The following is a 24,838-nucleotide window of genomic DNA, read 5'->3' on the forward strand; positions in this document are numbered from 1 at the left end:
AGGGGGGCAGAGACATACGGAAATCTTGTCGGAGAGAAGAGCAGTACTTCAGGGTAGGCATTAACCTGCAAGAGAAGTGGCAGTGAGTTAAACACTGGATAAAAGCAAATTACTGCGGATGCTAGAATCTGAAACCAAAAGAGAAAATGCTGAAATCTCATCAGTCTGGCAGCATCTGTAAGGAGAGAAAAGAGCTGACGCTTCGACCAGATGATCCTTTGTCAAAGATAAAAGGCATAGAAAGTGGGAGATATTTATCGTGCAGGGGGAGGGGATGAAAAATGAGTCATAGCCATAGAAACCAGGGGAAAAGAGGGACATGGGTGTAAATTGCATAGATCACTGAAGGTGCAGGATAGGTGGAGAGAGCAGTTAATAAAGCATACAGTATTCTGGGCTTTATTAATAGAGGCACAGATCAAGGAAGCTGTGCTGAACTTATACAAGACACTAGTTAGACCTCAGTTGGAAGATTGTGCACAGCTCTGGGGTCAGTTCCCGGCTCTGCCTTTGCATCTCTAGCAACTCCAGGAGAACTGAACCCAGCGGCCTGGCACTTGGCTGGGGGCCAGCTGTTTCCTTGGCTCTGGGAAACTTCCGCCTGCCCGAGCCCTCGGATGTTCTTGCATTCACCTGATGTCTGGCTGTGGGACTGAAGGGGGATTAAATGTCGGATGGCTGGAAGGGTATGTGGTGTCGTGGGTGATGGTAGTGGGGCAGTCAGGTGGCATATGTCGGGGCTTTGCCTTGGCAGGCAGAGGTTTGTGATGGGTGTTGCCAGAGGGGTTGGAGGAAGATGCTAGGGGGTTGGGTACTGGAAGACCACTTGGTTTCAGGGAGTGGCTCAACATGGACGTTCCAAGCGTGATGCACGGGGCTGATGGCAGTACAGGATGGACACACTCCCTTGCTGCCTCAACAAGGTCATTCATTTTCTTTCAGCACTGGGCACTGGTCTTCCATGCCAGTGCATGGGCACTGGCAGCCGCTGCCTAGGTGGCCTGATCCCTGGGTCAATGACCGTCTCGGGAAGTAAATGGCCTTCATCTCCACAGCATCCAGCAGCCACCCTAACTTTCCCTCCATAAATCGTGAGACTGCTCTGCTTGGTGCCATCTTCCTGGTGTGACTGTGTGTGCATTGTTAGTGTTTAAATGGAGTTCCCCCTGCTTAACGCGCACAGCTGTAGCCACTTTGGATGAGTCATGTGCCTGGAGCTTCCATGAGGCAATGAATATCATGGAGACACAATGTCAGAAGATTGCGACGTGGAGTATGCCAAAAAGACTGGCGTGAAAAACTGCTGTTCACTCGCTGTTACGTCACTCAGAAATCTTTTGGCAAAATTCTGCCGATGAGAGCTCTGGATTAATTAATTCAGTCGAAACTATTCCTATTGATGGAAGGGTTCAGTCACTGAGGATACCAATTTAAAATGATTGGCAAAAGAAGCAATGTTACGTAAAGAGAACTTTTTTTTAAAAGTGAATGGTTAAGATCTCGAATACATGGAATATGGTGGAGACAAGAGTCAATCATGGCTTTCCAAAGAAAATTGGATCATTATCTGAGGAGGATGAATTGGTAAGGCTATGGGGTGAAAGGCAAGGTCGTGGCACAAGGTGAATTGCTTTACAGAGAGTCAGCACAGACATGACTGGCTGACTGCCAGCCTCTGTTATAACCAATCAGTGATTCTCTGATATCCCTTGGCTATATTAAAAAAAAAATTCTGATTTAGTTTTTAGTTGTGCTGGCACCTGATGTTCTGTCCTTGGACCACCCTCTTAGAAGTGTTTGCAACTGCTTACTGAATGCTTGGCTCAGACTTGACATCCCCTTGCCCTTGTCATGGACTTGGCTGATGGGGGAAGGCATGTAGAGTTGAATTAGACTTGAAAATACAAGTTCCAGTTGTTGTTTGCAGTTTAGATGAGGGCCAGACATTTGTAATCCTGGGCATGGGATCTTTCTGCTGTTACCCATCAGACGGTAAATGACTGAGACAAGTTGCTGTTTGAAGTCCTATTTCTCGAGGTTAAATAGTGACTGAAGATAAAATCTAATAGCTTATTAAATAAAGGAATTCGGACAGATCAAGTCTTGGTCATGTGATGGTCCTTTTGCGTTGACTATCAAAGCCCCATGTCAAAATCCATTGTGGTTGGAGCAGGTAACTGTGGGACCATTAATGCCATATTGGAGATTAGATGTCACAAAGACATCTCGACTGCTAAACCATTGTGTTCACATAGAATTCCTACAGTGCAGAAGGAGGCCATTTGACCTATCGAGTCTGTGCCAACCACAATCCCACCCAGACCCTATCCTTGTAACCCCCACATATGTACCCAGCTAATCTCCTGATACTAAGGGACAATTTAGCATGGCCAATCAACCTAACCTGCACATATTTGGAGTATGGGAGGAAACCCACGCAGACACTGGGAGAACTCCACAGATAATCACCCGGGTCCCTCGCGCTGTGAGGCAACAGTGCTAACCACTAATTAGACCTCAGTTGGAAGACTGTGCACCATTCTGGGCACAGTCCCCGGCTCCGCTTCTGCATCTCCAGCAGCTTCAAGAAAACTGATCCAAGCCACCATGCCGCCCCTTGGCTAGAATGTTCATATAATGTAAGGAGTGTTACATTCCAGGAGGTTTGTTTACTTTCAATCTGCTTAGAATCTTCCAAAAGCCAGCATATGATCATCTGCAGCCATTTTTATCAGCTCCACAATTGTCCAATTTTTGAAAGAGAAAACAATGAATTTGGAGGGGGGGTTGTTGGTGTCACATAATATGAGCACAGTATTTTCACATGCTCTGGTGCTACTCTTCTTTAAATCTTTTTTTAAATCCTGATGCACAACCCATAATGTAATTTTGGAAGATCCTGGCTGAAGTATCTGTTGGACTTTAACCTGGTGTTGTAAGACTTCTTACTGAAGTATCGGTGACAGAATGCTGAGGAGAGTCAACAAAATCCTCGTTTGACCAGGGTGATGGGAGATGGTTGGTGTAGGGCCTTGTTCGTGACGGTTTTGCTGGTGAATGGGCTCACACTCTGGCCTATGTTGTATACATTGAGATGATGGCTGCCATTGTGAGTAAAATTGTGGACAACGGGCTCCCTGGCACAAATCATCGGTGACCACATTGAACCGCAAACTATCCGAGAGAAAATGGTTAAAATGAAGAAAAGAATCCTGTCAGTCAAGAAGGCAGTTTGCTTTGTGAGGGTTCACCTTCAGTCCTTGGATATCCTACTGCATGGTATTTTGGACATCCTGGTTATATCGGGGAGTTGGGGCCTGAGTGTTTCGAGTTCATTGGAATTCCTGGTTGGATTCTGAATGTTGTCCGACAACCCTCTCATGGTTTTGGCCTTTATAAGCTGCATGGTTTGCTATGTTAACCTGCAGTTTATCATTCATCCTGGAACTTTACCCCTTGTGGTTGTACTCCTGATTTTATGTTGTCTTTTATCCTGACAAGGGTGTGTGATGTACGAGCACTGAGGTGTCTATCGCCTGTTATCCTTTGAAAATTAAGAACGTTCATTTATTTATGATGGAATTTATCCACCAGCATGCTCTGGCAGTGGATCGAAGAAGACTTTGGTTTAGACTATGATGACTTTTACCATTCAATTTTGGTCTGGATGAATGGTACCAGGCTGCTATCACACATCCAGACCAATAGCCTAACTGACCTTTCTTCCTGTCTCCTGACAAGGCACAAGTGAGAGGTTTTTCATTAACTAAGCTACCAATTCTTTCAAAATTCTAATCCAAATGGGTTAAATTTTCTATATTGCAATGATTTTAAAAGAAAAATGTAATCTTGCTCATAATTTGACCATCAAAAGTCCTGGCAGCAGTAAGGCACAGGAGGAGAGAGGAACCTTTACATACACCAGTTGTGGCACAGCAGCAATGAACAGCAGGAGGGTTGAGCACATCAAGAATTGGAGACATGTTGTAAAATGATGTCACAGGACAAGGTCATTTGTGGGAGTCCTTGAAATTTTATTTTAACAATTTTATCTATGTTGATCAACTTTAACGCAATATGTGACCAATTAATTGGTAAGCAGCAAATAACAATTTGATAATATACAGTGTTCAATTAACTAACCAAATCAAGGGGATGTCGTTCAAACTAAATGGCAAGAGGACACTGACAAGTTCATTATTTTTCAGAAAATTGAAATCTAAATGTTCTTGGATAATAGGAGTGAAGTTTAAAGAAAAAATTTTCAGTTAACCGCCCTGTAAAATAAAGTCATGTTATAGAATCATAGAATGCCTGCAGTGGAAGGAGACCATTCAGCCCATCGAGCCTGCACCTGCACCCAGGCTCTTTCCCCATATCCGCACATATTTACTCTGCTAATCTCCCTAACACTGAGTAAACTTAGCATGGCCAATTAACCTAACCCATACATGTTTGGACTGTGGGAGGAAGCCGGAGCACCCGGAAGAAACCCACACAGACACTGGGAGAACGTACAAACTCCACACAATCATTTCACAGCAACTTCATTGCAGTGTTAATGTACGCCTACTTGTGACACTAATAAGTAAGCTTAAAAATGCCTGAGGCCAGAATTGAACCCGGGTCCCTGTGCTGCGAGGCAGCAGTGCTGACCACCATGCCACAAGAGAAGCAACAGATTGGTGAGTCTTCAGATATTTAAGTCAAAAGTTTGATAATCCAATAAATAGAGGCATGAGATGGCAGCTTGGTTTTATAGAGTGCAGCAAAAGAGGACTAAGGGAGAGAAAATAAACTGAGGGCAAACTAGCAAGGAGTACAAAAACTGAGCTTTAAATACACAAAAAAGAGGTCGAAGTGAACATAGGTCCCTTGGAAAATGAATCTGAGGAGATAGTTATGGGGAACAAGGCAATGGCAGAGAGTTAAACAGATATTTTGCATCAGTCTTTACAATGGAAGATACTTCAAACATCCCATTAATAAAGAATACGGGGAAGGATTTATGTACCATCGCTGTCACTAGAGAAGTATTAGACAAATCAATGGAACTAAAGGCAAATAAATCCCCTGGCCATGATGGCTTGCATTTTAGGATTCTAAAATAAGTAGCTACACAGATATTGGATGCATTGGTTGTAATTTTCCAAAAATCCTTGATTCTGGAGAAGTACTGGAGGACTGGAAAACTGCCAATGTGACACCACTATTCAAAAACAGAGGCATGTATGATTAGGTGGTGACGTCTCCACAACTTCATGAGAAGTCATTAGATAAGTATTGTTTGTTTCAATCTATGCTGAGGAATTTGTAATGATAACAAAAGAAAGTATTTGTGTGTTTTAATCAGGCTGTAGTAGTGATGAGCATTGGGAGTTTATATTTTGTTTAATAAAGAAGTGATTTGATTAGAGATTGCAATGTTGTGTCTGTCAGTCGACTGAATTGAGAGTCTGTGAACAGAATTAATGTGCAGTTTGAGCACTCCTTAATACTTGGAAATCTTTTAACTGTCTCTTTGCAAAGCTTCATCCTCTTGCCTTACCTTCAACTTTCTGCAATTTTACTGCCAGATTCATAGTGTCGCTTCATATTGACTGATCTGTCTTGATTTCAATAAATATACATGTTCAGAAAGAGCAAGCTTCTTTATCTTCCTCAACCCTAGGGGTCAAGTTGCTGCTGCTGGCCATGCTGACCTCGCCTCACTCCTGGCTATGGTATGTCCTCGCCTGCCCAACCCTCAACCCTGGACTGGGGGTCAAGTCATCCCTGCAGCTGCTCCCTCGATGACCTAAGCTGCCAGGTGTGCTGGTGTCTCACTGGCTGCTACTTCTGGCCATCTGACCTCTGCTCTCACCCTCACCAGTCCAGTTGCCCAACCCTCCCCACTTTCAGCCCTGGCCTCTGGTCATGTCACCCTGCTGCTTCCCAAAAACCTCGCTGGTGCGTGCCTGGCCCTCACACCTCTTGGGTGGCCAGGTTTAAGCCTTGATGATCACATATGCTCCTGGATGGCTGCAAGGCTGCTGCTGCTGGCTTTACCTGGCCTGCCCTGGCCTCTGCTCTCACCCATGTCAATTCGCTCTGATCGAGCTCTCCACTGCTCCCCAAAAACCTGGCTTTATCTACCCTGCCCTGGCCTGGAATCTGTTTGTTCTTCGGTTGGTTGCCCACCCACTTGCCGCCCTCAGCCCTGGCCTGGAGGTTGAGATTGCTCCCTTCGATGGCCGTTGGCCAGCACCACCACCTCAGTCCCTGCTGACCTCGCAGGCTTGCTGCTTCACTGTTGCCTCAATCTGTCAGGCTCAAATGTCGGAAACCCCGCTGCAGAAAGTTCAGAAACTTCAGACCAGGCCAATCAGGAGATCTGTGCAAATGGCTGTCAAGCCACCACCACCTCTGTCTGGGGCAGTTTTTTTCCCCGCTCTAAGGGGACTCCACCAATCGGAGCCCAATGTTGCTCTGCGTTGCCGAGCCTCTATCTGAAAATTCAGAGCTCCCAGACTCTGATGGGTCTCCCATTGCTACCTCTCAGTATGGGGCCATTCCATTGTTTGGGACCCCATGCTACAGAGTTATGATTCATTGTGGTCTCACCAAGACCTTGTATAATTGCAGCAAGACATCTGTGTTCTGTACTCTAATCCTGTCACTATGAAGGCCAGTAAGAAGTCTCACAACACCAGGTTAAAGTCCAACAAGTTTATTTGGTAGCAAATACCATAAGCTTTCGGAGCACTGCTCCTTCGTCAGATGGAGTGGATATCTGCTCTCAAACAGTGCACAGACACAGAAATCAAGTTTCAGAATACTAATTAGAATGCGAATCTCTAAAGCCAGCCAGGTCTTAAAGGTACAGACAATGTGGGTGGAGGGAGCATTCAACACAGGTTAAATACACTCCTTACTGTGCTTACCCCAGTCCAACGCCGGCATCTCCACATCATGACTATGAAGGCCAACATATCATTTGTCGTCTTTGCTGCTCGTTGCATCTGCATGCTTGCTTTTAGCAACTGATGTACAAGTACACCCAGACCTCATTGCACGTTCCCCTTTCACCATCTATAGCCATTCAGATAATTTGACTTCCTGGCCATGACTCTCCCATCCTGCTGTACTAATATTTTACTACTTGCTGTGTTTTAAGCTTTGGAGGAATGCAGAGATAGTGCAAACAGTTTTATTTATAATTCTTGTAATTTTTATTTTAAAAGTTTATTATTATTGTCACAAGTAGGCTTGCATTAACACTGCATTGAAATTACTGTGAAAATCCCCTGGTCGCCACGCTCCGGCACCTGTTCAGGTACACTGAGGGGCAATTTAGCATAGCCAATGCACCTAACCAGCACATTCTTTTGGACTATGGGAAGAAACTGGAGTACCCAGAAGAAACCCATGCAAACTCTGCACAGACAGTGACCCAAGCCAGGAATCGAACCCACGTCCCCGGTGCTGTGAGGCAGCAATGCTCACCTCTTTCCAATATTGTTAAAATGCTTGCCGCACAAGCTTCCAGCTTACCCTTACTTCCTGTTTGTTTGTAACCACACACTGGGTTGACGAATCGCACACAGAGAATAAAGAGTCAATAGACAACAAAAAATTTACTAGTACAATAAGATTGAGAAGGAACACAATCCATGTATTAAAATGCTAAGATGCACAAATTATCATAACTACCTCTACTTCCTCTGCCGCCTCAATGATTGATTGCAAAGTGGATGATGAGCGAAAGGATAACACTTAGACTATCAGCAGATTATTAATAGAAAAGGATTATCCACAGTTCATTGTCTCGTGGATCTCCTCAGTCAGTTGTATCGTAACACTGGCAATCAGAAAACAACATTAATGCTAACTGATTTTAGCAAAGCATTTGACTGTATGGATTCTAAAACCACAATCAGCTATGTCCTTCAATTAGGAATGATCCTGGTTCTCTGACTTTAACAGTTAATAACAAATGTGTTTGATATGAATCAAATACTTCCAGTTGGATAACGGTGAAATTACCATTCACTCATCAGGGATTGGGTGAACATTTTGTTGACTTTTGTTAAATCTGGGCACATTTGAATAGATATACATAGATATAAAACTTATAAAGACATTAGGGCTGAAGACCTGTCTGGGTGCTGAGGTGAAAATAAAACTGGATACACTACCTTTACAGTGAAGTCATGCTGCAATCCCTTAGAGGCATATGCAACAAAGTCCATCTGAAAAAGTCAAACACCAACTACTCAACTGCAGAAGCCATCACAATTGCTAAACTGAACCTCAAGTTTCAACCTCTTTACTTCAGAATGAGGGACTCGAGCAATGGGACCACAACAGTATCTCCCCCAGACTGATCTGAAATCTAATCTTTAAGTATATTTTAATCTTTATATTTGCATTTTAGTTAATAACTCATCACTTTTACTTCCGTCACTTTCAGCATCAGTTTCATAATAAATTAAACTTGTTTAGCAATAAAGTTTGTCTGCTATTTTTAAATTGAATGGGGAATGAACACATTCTCAACTCGTGGGCCACTTTGAAAAAATGCTTTTTACACAACTGTGACAATAGGATTATTTAAAAAGGGAAATTTGACAGCATATTATTTTGTCAAATATTTGTGTGCATACCCTTGGTAAACTACAGTTTCTTCATCTTGCTTATGAACCTGCACCTCTGCAGCAGCAGACTTGGCCATTGTAAGACAAGACAATGTTACATACAATCAGTTGGACTGCTCCATCTTCTCTGCTATTTGAAGACTGGACTTTGTCTCCACAAGGACGGAGGTGGTCATTCCTACAAATACTGTCGTGGACAGATGAATTTGTGGCAGGCAAGTTCCTTCACCATCAGTCAAACAGCTGTGTCTTTTAGGATCTTGGTCTGTAGTGTGTTACTGAGCCACTCTTGGTGATGGACATTTGAGGTCTCCCACCCAGAGTACATTCTACGCCCTTGCCATTCTTCAGTGCTTCCTCCAAGTATTATTCACATGGAGGTGTATTGATTCATCAGCTGAGGGAGATGGTACATAATGATCAGCAAGAAGTTTCCTTGCCCATGTTTGACCTTATGCTATGAGACTTCATGCAATCCAGATTCAATATTGAAGACTCTCAGGGCAACACCTGACTATATACCGCATCTGCTGGATCTGTCTTGCCTGGACATACCCAGGGATGATGATGGGGGAGTCTGGAGCATCATCTGTAAGGTATGATTCCATGAGTATGACAATGTCAGGCTGTTGCTTGAGTAGTCTGTGAGGCAGCGCTCCGAATTTTGACACCATCCCCAGATGTTAGTAAAGAGGACTTGGCAGGGTTGAAAAGGCTGACTTCTAGTGCTGAGGTCGATGTTGGGTGGTCTGTCCAGTTTAATTCCTTATTGACTTTTGAAGCAATTTTGGTGACTAGCTTGACCATTTCAGGGGCGATTAAGAGTCAAGTTCATTGTGTCTGGAGTCACATGTAAGCCAGACCAGGTAAGGACAGTGTTGGGAAGCAGTGTTAGTTGTATGCTTGTATTGTTAAATATTAGAAACAAGTTATAGATCTTAGTGAGTTTAATTTCGTGTTTTTGTGTAAGGAAGAGTAAAACTCTAATTAGATTCATGTTAAACAAAGGTGTTTGTGGGTATGGGGCTTTTGGTTTCAATTCAAACTGTCTGTATTTTGCTAAGAGAGTTTATGACGGGTAAAGTTAACGAGACCTTGGGGAAAAGAATAAGCTGTTGTTTAGCAACCAGGTCAACTTTCAGGGAAAATCGTTGTGATTATTATGTTTAACCAAAAAAGCAGGTGGACCTGGGAAGCTAGAAAGTTAACAGCTTTTAAAGGCCTGCTAGAAGCAGGCCATAACTCCACAAAATGGAGTTATGGGCAAGAACGCTAGTCCCCGAAATTAAAAGACAGCTAGTTCTAGAAAATGGAGAATGAAGAGAAGTTTCCAGGTAGATTGAAGTAAAGAGGAACAATTGGAACAGGGTTCTGTTGATTGAAGTTAAAATCAGACCTGTAAAGAGCAAAGCTGATGAGGTTGGCTAGAGAATAGTTATATATCTGAAGTAATCGTGATGTTTAGTATCCTTATCTCCAGTCTTTGAACCAACAGTATTCTGTTGGGGACTGAGTTTGGAAAGCAGTGGTATAATCAGACAATGTCAATGTGGATTTACAAAGAGGAAATCATGTTTGATGAATCTATTGGAATTCTTTGAGGATATAACTGGTAGTGTTGACCAAGGAGAATAGTAGATATGATTTAGACTTTCAGATGGCTTTCTCATAGCAGACTACTATGTAAAGTTAAAGTGCATGGGATTGCATGTAGTGTCTTGATGAATAGAAAGTTGGTTAGCAGATAGGAAACAAAGAGTTGACTTAATGGGTCTTTTTACAATTGGCAGGCAGTGATTGGTGGGGTACCACAGGGATCTGTGCTCGGACCCCAACTGTTCACATATATTCATGATTTGGAACCAGGAACCGAATGGATTATCTCAATTTGCAGGTGATACAAAGTTGGGTGAGTTGTGAAGTGGATGCAGAGATGCTTCAGCATGATTTGAACGGCTGAGTGGGCACATGCATGGCAGATGCAGTATAATGTGGATAAATGTGACGTTATCCACTTCAGTAGCAAAAATGGGAAAGCAGATTATTGTTTGGGTGTACATTGAGAGAGGTGGATACTCAGTGAGAACTTGGTGTCCTCGTGCATCAGTCACTGAAAGTAACCGCCCTGGTACAGCAGGCAGTAAAGAAAACAGATGGTTTGTTGGCCTTCATAGCTAGAGGATTTGAGTACAGGAGTAAGGATGTTTTACAGGGCTTTGGTGAGGCCACACCTGCAGTATTGTGTGCCATTTTGGTGTCCTTATCTGAGGAAGGATGTCCTTGCTATAGAGGCAGTGCAGAGAAGGTTTACCAGGCTGATACCTGGGATGGCAGGTCTGTCATATGAAGAGTGACCAAGTCAGTTAGAATTATATTCATTGGAGTTTAGAAGAGTGAGAGTTTCTGATAAAAACCTATAAAATTCTAACAGGGTTAGACATGATAAATTCAGAAAGCTTCCACTCCATGGTGGAAGAGTCCAAAGTAAAGGTCATAGTTTGAGGATAAGGAGTAAACCTTTTAGGACAGAGGTGAGAAAATTTCTTCAGCCAGACACTGGTGAATCTGTGGAATTCACTACTACAGAAAGTAGCTGAGGCCAAAATATTTGTGTGATTTCAAGAAGAAATTAGATGTAACTCTTGGATGAAGGGATTATGGTTGGGGGGGGGGGGGAGGCAGGATCAGGATATCGAATTTGATCATTCATGATCAATTGAATGGCAGTGGAGCAGGCACGTAGGGCCGAATGAGCTACTCCTGCTTCTGGTTTCTATAAGTACCTAATGGTTTGTTTGGAAGTTTTAGATGTACATGACAATTCAAGACTAAGGAATATTGTCAGGAGAGTGGGATTTTTATTAAAACAGCTGACCGAATGCCTTGTTTGAAAGAGTTGGAAATCCCGGAGGTGGATCCTTTGTAAAACAGCTAAGAGAAATCATTGTTGGAAAGAAATAGAAAGCATTCCATTTTGAGTGGAGTTTGAAAACATTTGAGTGAGAATCAGTTTGGGGAAATTTGAGGAGAAATTTTCATCTGATTAGGGGACATCTACCATTTGATTTGAGTGGTGTGTTGTAAGACTGCAGTGAGTCTGATGGGTTACAGGAAGTGTGTATTTACTGAGAACCTTGTAGCATACAATATATAGTTTAATTTATGTTAATCTTGCAATATATGTAGATCTGTGAAGGTGATGAGTAAATTAGTAGAATCAATCCTGAGAGGATTAACTGTCACATAAAGGCGTGAGTTTGTCAAGGGATGGTCAGCATGGATTTGTTAAAGGAAGGCCTTGCCTCTCCAACTTGATTGAATTATTTGAGGAAGTGACGAGAAGGGTTGATGAAGGTGGTGCAGTGGATGTTGTGTACATGGATTTTAGCAAGACGTTTAACAGGATCCCGCATGGCAGATTGGTCAAAAAAGAAAAAGTCCAGGGATATAGGGTAATGTGGTAAACTAGATGAAATGTTGGCTCAGCAAAAGGAAACAAAGGGTAATGCTTGATGGATGTCCTTGTGAATAGAAAATTGTTTCAAGTGGTGTGCCGCAGGCTTCAGTGTTGGGACCCTTGCTGTTGTATGTATCAACTATTTGGACGTGAACATGGGGTGCACGGTTGGAAAATTTGCAGATGACACAAAGGTTGGCCGAGTACTGGATACTGTAGAAGATAGCTATAATCTACAAAACAATATAGATGGGTTGGTGGAGTGGATGGTAAAGTGGCAGATATATTTTAACATAGAGAAGTGTGAGGTACTGCATTTAGGGAGGTTATAGGGAATACACAATAAATGGAAATATACCAAGTAGGGTAAATGAAGTGAGAGATCTTGGTGTACACAGGTCCCTAAAGACAGCATTTCAAGTAGACAAGGTTATAAAGAAGACATATTTACAACAATGTTGCCAGGGTTAGAAAAATGTAGCTAAGAGGAGAGACTGGGTCGGTTGGGGTTGGTTCGGATTATTTTCCTTGGAACAAAGACTGAGGGGGTGACATGATAGAGGTGGACACAATAATGGGGGAAGAGATAAAGTTGGCAGGATAAATTTGTTTCCCTTGGAGGAGAATTCTCGAACCTCAGGACATGGATTCAAGATAAGTGGCAGTACTTGTCGAGGAAACATGAGGAATAGCTTTTTTGCACACGGTGGTGGGTGTCTGGAATTCGCTGCCCCAGTTGGTGGTGGAGACAGAGACCCTAAACTCCTTTTAAAAAGTACCTGAATCTGCACCTTAAGTGCTGTAAGCTACGGGGCTATGGGCCGAGTACAGGAAGGTGAGATTAGAAAGGGCACCTGGGTGTCCCCAGGCTGGCATGTACAAAATGGGCCAAATGGCGGCCTCCTGTGCTGTAACCTTTATGATTCTACGAAGGAGCATTTATTATAATCAAAATTATCATGTTTTTGTTTTTTTCTATTATTAAAAGCTAATCGGCAATCCTGGGGCTCTTACTCTGCGTTTTAAAATGTAAAAGTAATGGTCTTTTGAGCCAAGTTTCCATACTGGGATCTTCCCGTCCAGTAGTAACATCAACTGGGATTGTAGCAACAGCAGATTTCCTCCCCTAAATGGGCAGCACAGTGGTTAGCACTGCTGCCTCACTGCGCCAGGGACCTGTGTTCGATTCCCAGCTTGGGTGACTGTCTGTGTGGAGTTTGCACATTCTCCCTGTGTCTGCGTGGATTACCTCTGGGTGCTCCAGTTTCTTCCCAAAGGCCAAAAGATGTGCTGGTTAAGTGCATTGGTGATGCAAAATTCTCCCTCAGTGTACCCAAACTGACACCGGAGTGTTGTGACTGGGGGATTTTCACAGTAACTTCATTGCAGTGTTAATGTAAGCCAACTTGTGACACTAATTTTAAAAAAATAGTGAACTAGATGGATTTTTACATTAGTCAACAAAATTTTTATGGTCATCATTCAACTTAATTCCAGATATTTATTAAATTCGAATTGTGGGATTTGAACCCTGCTCCAAAGATCATTACTCTGGGTCTCTGGATGACTAGTCCAGTGATAATATCACAAAGCTACTGTCTCCCCCTACCTTCTGTCTGTTTGCATTCTTATGGAGCATTGCGAGAAATTTTACTTTATTGAATGCACTATATGTCAGTGCTGCCATATCACTTGCACTTATGATTAAAATCACTTTTTGACTGTTTCAGGTTGCCATTAGGGATGACTACTCTGACCCATTTGATGCCAAAAATGAATCAAAGAATAAAGTTATCAAAAAGCCAGAAGTGGGAAATAATGGTTACATGGAACCTTATGAGGCACAGAAGATGATGGCAGGTAAGGTCTGTGTGCACAACAGTGTAAATGTATTTTAACTACTTTTTGTTTTCTGCAATCTCCTGATAGCTCTTTGATAGAGCTATCCAATTAATTTTGTTCCTTCAATTGTTCATCTATTCTCTCTTTTGAATGTTATTATTGAATCTGCTTCCACCACTATTTCAAGCATTGTGTTCCAGACCAGATTAGATCACTGTGAAAAACAAAGAGAAAAGATCTTCTCACCTCTTTTGTTAGTTATCTTAAATATGTTTGTGCCTTCTGGCTAATAGCACTGAAAACAGTTTTTGTTTTCATCAAAACCCGTTTGAATTTTAAATCTCTTCATTTTACTATTCTGATTAATCTTTCTTTTGCACCTGTACTAACGTCTGTTGATGTGGAGATGCCCAGCATTGGACTGGGGTAAGCACAGTAAGAAGTCTCACAACACCAGGTTAAAGTCCAACAGGTTTATTTGGTAGCGCAAGCCGCTAGCTTTGAGCGCTGCTCCTTCATCAGGCAAGTGGGAGTTCTGTTCACAAACGGGACATATAAAGACACAAACTCAATTTACAAAATAATGGTTGGAATGTGAGTCTTTACAGGTAATCAAGTCTTAAAGGTACAGACAATGTGAGTGGAGAGAGGGTTAAGCACAGGTTAAAGAGATGTGTATTGTCTTCAGACAGGACAGTTAGTGAGATTTTGCAAGCCCAGGGGGTTACAGATAGTGTGACATGAACCCAAGATCTCTGTTGAGGCCATCCTTGTGTGCGGAACTTGGCTATCAGTCTCTGCTCAGCGACTCTGCGTTGTTGTGTGTCGTGAAGGCCGCCTTGGAGAACGCTTTTCCGAAGATCAGAGGCCGAATGACCATTCCGATGCGCCACAGTGAAAAACTGCACCAATCTCCTCAGAAGAAAAACACCGGACTTCGTCGTCCAGTACTTCCTTGGAGCGGAGAAGCTACGACATCTTCTCCGGAGCCTTCAACATGTCATCGAAGACTAACATCTCGCCATCCCCCTCACCCCCACTTCTTGCCTTCAAACAACCACACAACCTCAAACAGGCCATTGTCCGCAGCAAACTACCCAGCCTTCAGGAGAACAGTGACCACGACACCACACAACCCTGCCACAGCAACCTCTGCAACACGTGCTAGATCATTGACACGGATATCATCATCTCACGTGAGAACATCATCCACCAGGTACATGGTACATACACTTGCAACTCGGCCAACATTGTCTACCTGATGCACTGTAGGAAAGGATGTCCCGAGGCATGGTACATTGGGAAGACCATGTAGACACTACGACAACGGATGAATGAACACCGCTCGACAATCACCAGGCAAGTGTGTTCTCTTCCTGTTGGGGAACACTTCAGCGGTCACGGGCATTCGGCCTCTGATCTTCAGGTAAGCGTTCTCCAAGGCGGCCTTCACGACACACAATGCAGAGTCGCTGAGCAGTGACTGATAGCAAAGTTCCGCACACATGAGGACAGCCTCAACTGGGATCTTGGGTTCATGTCACACTATCTGTAACCCCCTGGGCTTGCAAAATCTCACTAACTGTCCTGGCTGGAGACAATACACATCTCTTTAACCTGTGCTTAACCATCTCTCCACTCCATGTCTGTACCTTCAAGACTTGATTACCTGAAAAGACTCGCATTCCAACCATTATTTTGTAAATTGGTTTGTGTCTTTATATGCCCTGTTTGTGAACAGAACTCCCACTTACCTGACTAAGGAGCAGCGCTCCGAAAGTTAGTGGCTTGTGCTACGAAATAAACCTGTTGGACTTTAACCTGGTTTTGTGAGACTTCTTAATAACTTCTGTTGTCCAGAGTTGAATACAATACTCCAGCTTTGTGACAGTTTAGTGTAACTCGTTATCTTGTGCCACTACTTAGAAGGATCTCATGTTTATTTTAAAACTTTTATCCAAACTTTTCTGCCACCTTCAAAGACCTGTGTACGACCATCCACAGGTTTTCTGTTCCAGCACACACACAACCATAGCAATAATGCTGCAACAAAAGCTAATTCAGCGCCTCATCCCTGCGCTGTACAAAAAAGAGAAAAAGGAAACTAGCCGGTCAGTTTAATCCCATTTCCCTACACTTAGTTCGTAGCCTTATAGTTTACAGCACCTCTGATGCAGATCCAGTTAACCTGAATTGAGCACTTCGGCCTCAATCACCAACTTAGGTAGTGAATTCCAGACACCCAGCACTCCATGGGTGAAAAAACTTTTACTCATGTCCCCTCTAATCCTTCTAAAAATCACCTTAAATCTGTGCCCCCGGTAATTGATCTCTCAAGAAGAAACCAGTCTTTACAGTCTATGCTGTTGAGACCCCTCATAATTTTGTGCAACTCAATTAGGTTATCCCTTTATTTTAAGGATAACAACACTAACCTATCCAATCTTTGGCAACGTTTCTGTAAATCTCCGCACTCACTCCAGAGCAATTATGTCCTTCCTGTAATGTGGTAATCAGAACTGTGTACAAAATTCTAGCTGTGACCTATCCACCATTTTACATAGTTCCATCATTGCATCCCTGCTCTTGTATGCAATGCATCATCCGATAAAGAAAAGCATTCCGTATGCTTTCTTGACCACTTTGTCTTGACACCTTCAGGGACAGTCCAAGGTCCCTCGTTTCCTCAACCCCCTTCAATTGCCCTTCCCAAATATGTTACTTTTCTGGATTGAATTCCATTTACCACTTCTCTGCCCACTCCACCAAACCATTCATATCCTTCTGGAGTCGACAGTTATGGTCTTCACTGTCAACTGCACAGCCAATTTTTGCGTAACCTACAAATTTCCCAATCATGCTATCTGTTATGGCAGCACGGTGGCACAGTGGTTAGCACTGCTGCCTCACAGCGCCAGTGACCCAGGTTCGATTCCAGGCTTGGGACACTGTCTGTATGGAGTTTGCATGTTCTCCTCGTGTCTGCATGGGTTTCCTCTAAGTGCTCCAGTTTCTGCCCACAGTCCGAAGATGTGCAGGTTAGGTGGATTGGCCATGCTAAATTGCCCCTTAGTGTCAGCGGACTAGCTAAGGTAAGTGCTTGGGGTTATGGGGATAGGGCCTGGGTGGGATTGTGGTCGGTGCAGATTTGATGGGCTGAATGGCCTCCTTCTGCTCTGTAGGGTTTCTATGATTCACTGCTGCCTCACAGTGCCAGGGTTCGATTCCGGCCTCAGGTCACTGTCTGGGTGGAGTCTGCACATGCCCCCCGTGGGCTCCCTCCGGGTGTTCAGGTTTCCTTCCGCAGTCCAAAGATGTGCAGGTTAAGTTGATTAGCCATGCTAAAATTGCCCTTTAGTGTCAGGGTAAATATGTGGAGTTAGAGCCTGGGTGGTGTTGTGCCTGCCGCATAGTCTGTTTTAACCCTTATAGAATGCTCAAAGAATTGCGAGTAGACTTCTTGTTAGTACAACAATATTTATTTAAAACACACAATCAATAATCACCCACCCAACCAACAATAAGTTATCTTGCAGAAATACTAAAGTTCAAGTCCAATACTAGACCTTGACTTGACTTTGCATGACTGGCAAGTACCCAGGCAGATATTAGCCTTTATCTATGTGCTGGTCTCTGTAGTCCTCCACGTAGTCTGGTCCTTTGGTCTGGTCTGGCACTCTGGCTCTGGTCTTCCTTCTCGGGTGTGGTGGTTCTCCTCGTGCTGGTCATTGTTGGCGATGATCACCGTTGTTGTAGCTCGTTCGTGGGGTCAGAGAGAGGGGGAGAGATTCTTGGTTGTGCAGCACCCTTTATACCCTGTTGGTTTTCGCGCCCCTTTTGGCCATTGCCAATGAATCGATCAGGACTTGATCACCCTGATTGATAAAGTCCAATCTGGTGCTGCCACACCAATCTCTGGGTGTGTCCCCAACGGCCATGTCTGTAGGTGCTGGGGGCACGTAGGACACACATCTCCCTCCCAAATAAGGGGTTAAGGCGTCCCTATGTCTGGTAAACAACCCAGTTTGACCAGAAAGTTCCCTTCGTCCTGGAGATGGCCCATATCCTGTGTATTCAGTTGTCTGAGCTGCAGCCTGTTTATCTCAGTCTTTTAGACTGTAGCCTGCTGTTTACTTCTTGCCCGATTGTTCCAGAATGCTTTATAAACCGCCATTTTAGGTGGCCCATTTAGCCACAGTCCTTCCTGTTGATCCTGAATGTAAAGTGTGATGGATCACAAACTCGGGACCAATCTGTCAGGAATTCCCCAGTCACTCAACAGTCAAGCAAGGTTCAGGCATTGGCATGCACAGTAATGATACATCCCTACAACGTATTTACATTCCAAAAGCTACTGACAGCAACACTCTACAAATACAAACAACCACGTATTCTAAACAACATTATTACAATAAGCTAATTACAAACTCAAAACATTCAAACAAATGGGTGATCTTTTTCCATCGGCTGAATTGGATTGAGGATGATTAAATATACCAGGATGAACAAAATCAGTAATACTGCCAGATATTATGCGAACAAATGGGTGGATTTGGATGTTTCAGCCCCGGTTCCAAAGATCAATCCACCAGGAGGTGACTTTAATTTCTTTAATTCCCCTTTTCACCTCGTGGGTCTGCTGTATTACTTTGGTTAAGGTTCTGTGGGCTGTAGCCAATTTTACCCAAATCAGGTTCAACTCCTCCAGCAGGGGTTTTGGGCTTGTCATATTTCTCATGGTACTCCCCTAGATCTGTCGTCAGTAGCGTTCAAATCTACCCTCTCCCTCTTATGAATGTCTGTTAGTTGAATGAGGCCCACCCTGGCTGGTATGTCTGGTTTGATGCAGAATGTATTGTTAGTAATGTCACAATGTGTCGTGCCATACTGATATTGTTTCAGGGAGGTGGTGAGACAGTATCTCCCTGCTCCCTTATAAGCCACCCGAGTTATGTCTGCGTCCAGGTCATGAACTTGTACTGAGCAATTTGGGGTAGTGTTTGTTCTGAAGCCACACAGTGCATGCTCATTCAAGTAAACTGGGTACGGGCATGCGATTATTTCATCAGTTTGCTGACAGCTGTCCAGAGTAGTATCTGAGTCTCCCTTCTTTCTCCACTGCGTATGATAAAGTGCCGTCGTACCCTATCCAGGTATCCTCATGAATAGTTCCTATATTTTCGACTTCAAAGACCCTCAGTCCGACCCGGTCGTCAGTGATTATGGGGAGCCCTAAGATCATTCCCAGGGCTTTCCCTGGAGTCCCTTTGCAGTTGTCATTGAACCAGACTTTGGTCAACTGTCGCATCTGGCAGCCAGATAACTTTGGGTGTTTTTTACCTATAAATAGGTGTTCCATCTGTTCATCACTAATCCAAGACGGAATCTGTCCATTGCGTACCTGCTCTAGGTTTTCCCTTAGCTGTTCTATCATCTACTGATCATTTGCACCACAGAAAGTCCGGTTCTGTTGTCGGCCATCAACCTCTAATTTTCCCCTGATAATTTGATTGTCTTGGCGTGTCCTTCTAATACAGCGACCATGTGGCTGCTGGCTGTGTTCCCAGTCAGTTTCCCTTCAGCATCTTGCTGATTGCCTAATTGATGGAACTTAGTGTCTGTTTAACCTCTTCAGTCAGAATCCCAAGTTTATTGTCCAGGTCGGCTAAATCAAGGGCGTTGATGGTTGCTACCCCTGCCCCGAATGCTGTGGCCATGTCATTGACTAAGTCTCTCTTGGATCATTCCTGTCTTTCGTCTATTCCTATCTTCCGTCCTAACAGTCTGCGAGTCAAGTGGAGGTATAATCTCAAGTTGGGGAGAGCACCACTCTGGAAGATGGGTCCCAGCTATATCCACCACCACAGGTACCAATTCGTGGTGGATGTTGTCATACAAGGTTTTCCTTGTGTGTTTTAGTATCAATCCATTCTGTGGTCCGGGGGTGGCTTCAGGACAAATCGAGTGGGATGGGTCTGGGGTTGGCTTCAGCCCAGTTCTTATTTCATACAATGCAAAGTTCCCCTCGGAGTGTCCTGGGGCACTGCTGCCCGAGCTCTAATCCTTTTTCTGGGCTGTTGGTCATACATCCAATTCAATTTCAGGGCACCCATTATTTGAAAATCCCCTTCTATGTTGACACTCATAACATTCAGTTGAAATGCCATTTGGTTTTTTGTATACCAGCCGCTGGTTGTTACACCCAAACATCATGCTCTTCTCGGGGTGTACCCATAACATACCCTCCTCACATTCCCCTGCGTCAGGTGGGGCAAACCATAAATAACCGGGACACCAAAAGTTCATCTTGCTTGGGGTGTCCTGCGTGCTTATCCTGATGAGGTAGATCCTAGGTTGCATCTTTGTCGTTGCCCTGAGGAGATCAATGTAATTTCTGCTGTTATCGCTTCTAATATTTGATGTATATACATGTATTTAAACTGTCCATTCTCCCCACCCTGCCCCCTTTTCTTTTGAACACTATCGACAGTGGTGTGGCCAAGAGGATCCGGATATATCGATTGTCACTTGCGTGTCGTAGTTTTTTAAATTCTAATGGTGAACCACTGCTGAGCAAATTTTTGTTCAGATCGATAAATGGACGAGTCATGGAGTGGTTGGAAAAGAGCTTATTTAACTGGCCAGCACAATCAAGGTGGCCTGTTTTATTCTAGCAGCAGTCACCATTAGCCCTCGGGATTTGAATAGCACTGGAGTCGGTCTGAAATGACCTGAAGAGGTGTCCGTTCCATGAATGTCTTGGATTTTGAAGGCGGAACGCATTTAAAATTTAGCACAAGTGCCTCGATTTTGGGCTGCACAGCCCAAAATACTGCGAGCAGGTGTCGTTCGCATCCGAAGAAGCCCTGTTCGACTGAGTCTAATACTCGTGAGGCATAGGCTCCTGGGCCTGGTCTACCATGTCTGTCTTATAGTAATACTGTTGGAAGTGTGGTTGGTGGCTGCAAACTCTAAGGCGTATGGTAGATCTGGGTCGGGAACTAGTAAAGCTGGCGCTGTGGCAAGGGTGTGCTTTAAATCGGTTACTGTAGCTATGTGCTGCACAGTCCACTTCCAGGTCACGTTTTCCTTTAGCAATTCGGACAGTTGGGCTGCTTTAGTGGCGAAGCCATCTATATGGTTCCGACAGTACCCTAGTAGACCTCGGAAAGATCAGAGGGCACTCGTATCTCGGGGTAGTGGGAGGTGCATTATGGAGTCTATTCTTTTTTGTTCGATCTCCCTCTTCCCATGGGTAATCACTGTACCTAGGTATATGACCTTGGGTTGCAAAATTTGGGTCTTTTTCAGGTTGACTTTGCATCCTAATGAGTGGAGCAGTGCGAACAATTCATCTAGCAATGTTATATGCTCCCCTTTGGTGTTAGTCTGTAACAATAAGTTGTCTCCATATTGGACCAGGCACTCTGGTCGGTAAAACTTTCCTAGTCCAGTAGCTAATCGTCTGTGGAAGATGGAATTATGTAAACCCTGTGGTAGGCAAGTCCAAGTGTATTGCTGTCCCTGGAAGGTCAAGGCGAACTTGTACTGGCAGGACCGATTTTAAAGGGATGGACCAGAAACCAGTACTGTGAAAAAGTTTGCCTGGGCTCCCTGTCTCATCATGGTGACAGGGCTTGTGGCTACTGTGGGGGCCGTGAGTGGGGTAACCTTATTTAATTCCTGATAATTGATCGTTAACCTCCATGATCCATCTGCCTTTTTTTACAGGCCACATCGGTGCATTATTTGTGGATGCCACTCGTCTCAACACCCCCTGCTGTAATAGACTATCAATTACTTTGGCCACCGCCCCCTCTGCCTGTCTGGAGAAACCGTATTGTCTCTGTAGTTTCGGATCCGGCCCTTTAATTAACACCTCCCCAGGTATCTGGCCACAATCATGTTTATGCCGCGCAAACACCCCATTGTTTCTTTGAAGCACCTTCCTGATGGCTGGATCACTGCTAATCGTTAAGGGATCAATCCAGAATTCCCCTATTGTGCTAACCCTATTAGCATATGTCCCAACTGGAATGTTTGATGACACTCTGCTAATCATAGCCATCTGCCAAATGCATCAATTAGCTGGATCAAATAGATGATGATACTTATTCATGTAATCGGGCCCAAAAATGTGTTCAGCGTTTGGGGGAAGGTCAACTAACACCACCGGATGGTCACACGCCATGCTGCCTCGGCAGACTTGTACAGGGGCTGTAATGCGTCCCTCCTGCATGTGTCCTGTGAATCCACTGAGTGTAATTGTACCCTTGGTTGGCCAAGGGATGTCTCTCTTTAATTTTGATACATTCAGGATAGTTTGGGAGCCTCAGGTATCCCAAAGGAATTCTACGAGGTGGCCTCTTACCTCACCGTTAACTATGGGTCTCTGTACACTATCCCACGTGTTGCTACAGACCCAGGTTGGCACGGCCAGACATCGTCAATCTAGGGTTCCATAGGCAGGGACAGTTGGATACAGTGGTGGGCTAGCGCTTACGGTACACATGGGGTGACCAGGACCTTCTACCGGTGGTGGGCAGTACTCTCTCATACCTAGGAGCTGGCCTAGCTGATGGTCTCGGGCCGTGCATATGGTGGTGAGGGTCTCCTACAATCTCAGGCGAAGCGTCTTGGCTGCCCGCAATTCAAAAATGTCCCTCTATCTCTCCCCGGGGCTGCTGTGTAAGGTGGGGCTATACCTCTCTGGTGTAGGTGATCCCTTCTACCCTTGTTCCTCCATACTGGACCCTGGCTAGCCCTCATCGGAAGCATTCTCGCCTCCCTATCTGACTGTGACGTTGGGGGTCCCTGAACGTCCTGTTCCCAGACTCAAGTTAAGCGTCCGAGAACCCATGCTTCATTGTGTGTGGTCTCTGTGGGGTCAAAATTAGCGCAGGCTTTCTTGCCTTCCTCTGTAGTGTGTGAGACTAATGTCCTAGCCCATTTGGATGAATCGGCCTCATTCAATCTAGCCCAATCTAATTCACCATACACGTCCGTGAAGTGGATCCATAAACAACCGGCAAAGGCAGTCGGATGTTCACCTTCCCTCTCTACATTTATTTAACCCATCTACAGGATCTCCTTTTTATTAAACCCTACCGCAGTCAATATCGCTTCCTTGATCTCGTTTAAGGTTTCTTCCCCAACATTTTGAGGGGCTGGCAAGGCAGACCGTACAGACAGACTTAAGCACCTGACTATCAATTTCACTTCTTCCCTTTCATCTAGCCCATGCATTATCTTCTGCTGCCTAACATCCTCAAAGAAACTGTGGGTCAGCTGATGGTTCAAAGGTTGTGATTTTATTTGCGATTTCAGCCAATTGTGCCACTGTAAACGAGGTCATGTATGTAACAGCTGGCCCCTGAGCCTCTCCTACCTGACGTTCAGTCATCACTGGGTGCATCAGTACTGGAGGTGAATCTGGGGACGTGGTGGGTATGACTTCCCCTGGGAAAGATGGTGATGGACCCCAAACCTCGGTTTGTCTAACGTAAAGTTTAGCATTCTCCTTTAACACTCTCCAATCTGCATTCTCTATCTCCTCTTCCTCTACTGTCCCGAAGGTAACATAAATCCGTTTTGAACTGAATAGGGATTCCAGCCGTGAAATTTCTCGCTGGCATTTGGAGTGGTCAGCGGTTGCCTGTCTCAGTTCTTTACTGGCTTGATGTAGTGCTTTTATTGCTGCCTGCAGGTCAGCGCACTTAGCTTCCAATCGTGCTACTGTCTGCTCGGCTTCACCTTTGGCCAAGACAGCGCGCTGGGCGTCTTGGTAGGCTCTCTCATACTGGATTTGAAAATTGCCCAGATGTAATAAATTTGACTGGTTGGTTCTCTTTAATTCATCTACCTCTCTGTCCTTTTCGGCTCTTATTTGTTCTATCCTCTCCGGCTGCTGTTCCTTTAGTTTCTTAATAATCTCTTCCTTTTCCTCCTGTGCCCACCTCAGTTCCTCCGGTTCTTCCAGTTCCTTATGAACTGTGTTTAATTCCTTTTCTGTTCCTAGCAGCTGTCCTAAGCAGCTCATCATAGCAGTCGCTTTCTCACATTTGCCTGCCCGTTTGCCCTGAACTTTCCTCAGATCGTCCCAATACTTCTGTCCTAGGGATTCTGGTCCCATCTCAGTATTGGTGCAAGATTCTGCCCATAGGGGCCACCCTTTCTTCTTAATGTATTCTCTGATTTTTGTTTCCCATATGGGACACTTCCCTGTCTCTTTGCTGTTTCCTGCCATTCTATATTTTTGACGACAAGGGGTAGGGAGTTGATCGGACTGCGGGTATGGCTTTGGGCTATGTTCCGGTCCTAATCCCTATGGATTCTAATGTAAACCCACGGAGCTTACCCTATCCTTCTTAGTAACAACGCATGCACAATGACAATTCCCGAAAGCAGTAATTTGTCCAATAAGGAGTTTACACCTGTTGGCTCTGAGTTTTAATAAATAATCGTTCAACATAGACCTTTCACTCCCTTCGATTTACTTGAAATCCTGGCCGTCATGTGGGGCATTTGACGTCTTAATTCAGGCTCAGGCTAAATCTCCAGGAGTATTAGGTTCTGTGGGATTCGATATCGGAGGAACAAAGTTATTTGTCGATGTTCCACCAGGGTCACCAATTTGTTGTGGCTGCCTCAGTCTGTTTTAACCCTTATACGGTGGATAAAGAATTGCAAGTAGACTTCTGGTTAGTACAACAATATTTATTTAAACACACAATCAATAATCGCCCACCCAACCAACAATAAGTTACCTTACAGAAATACTGAAGTTCAAGTCCAATACTAGACCTTGACTTGACTTTGCGTGACTGGCAAGTACACAGGCAGATTGAATACTTACAGTACAGAAGGAGGCCATTCAGCCCATCAAGTCTGCATCCAGGCCCTG

General features: G+C 44.3%; 1 protein-coding gene across 1 annotated transcript in view; it reads left to right on the top strand.

The window, feature by feature from the left end:
• The window catches only part of LOC144494788 (SH2 domain-containing adapter protein B-like), a 104,553-nt gene that overhangs the window by 22,291 nt on the left and 57,424 nt on the right, over positions 1–24,838 (top strand). The window contains exon 2 of the mRNA XM_078214134.1: positions 13,824–13,953. Within this exon, the coding sequence (XP_078070260.1) occupies positions 13,824–13,953 (130 nt within the window). The remainder of the gene's footprint in view (positions 1–13,823; positions 13,954–24,838) is intronic.

This window comes from Mustelus asterias, chromosome 6, assembly GCF_964213995.1.
Source record: "Mustelus asterias chromosome 6, sMusAst1.hap1.1, whole genome shotgun sequence".
NCBI lineage: Eukaryota > Metazoa > Chordata > Chondrichthyes > Carcharhiniformes > Triakidae > Mustelus > Mustelus asterias.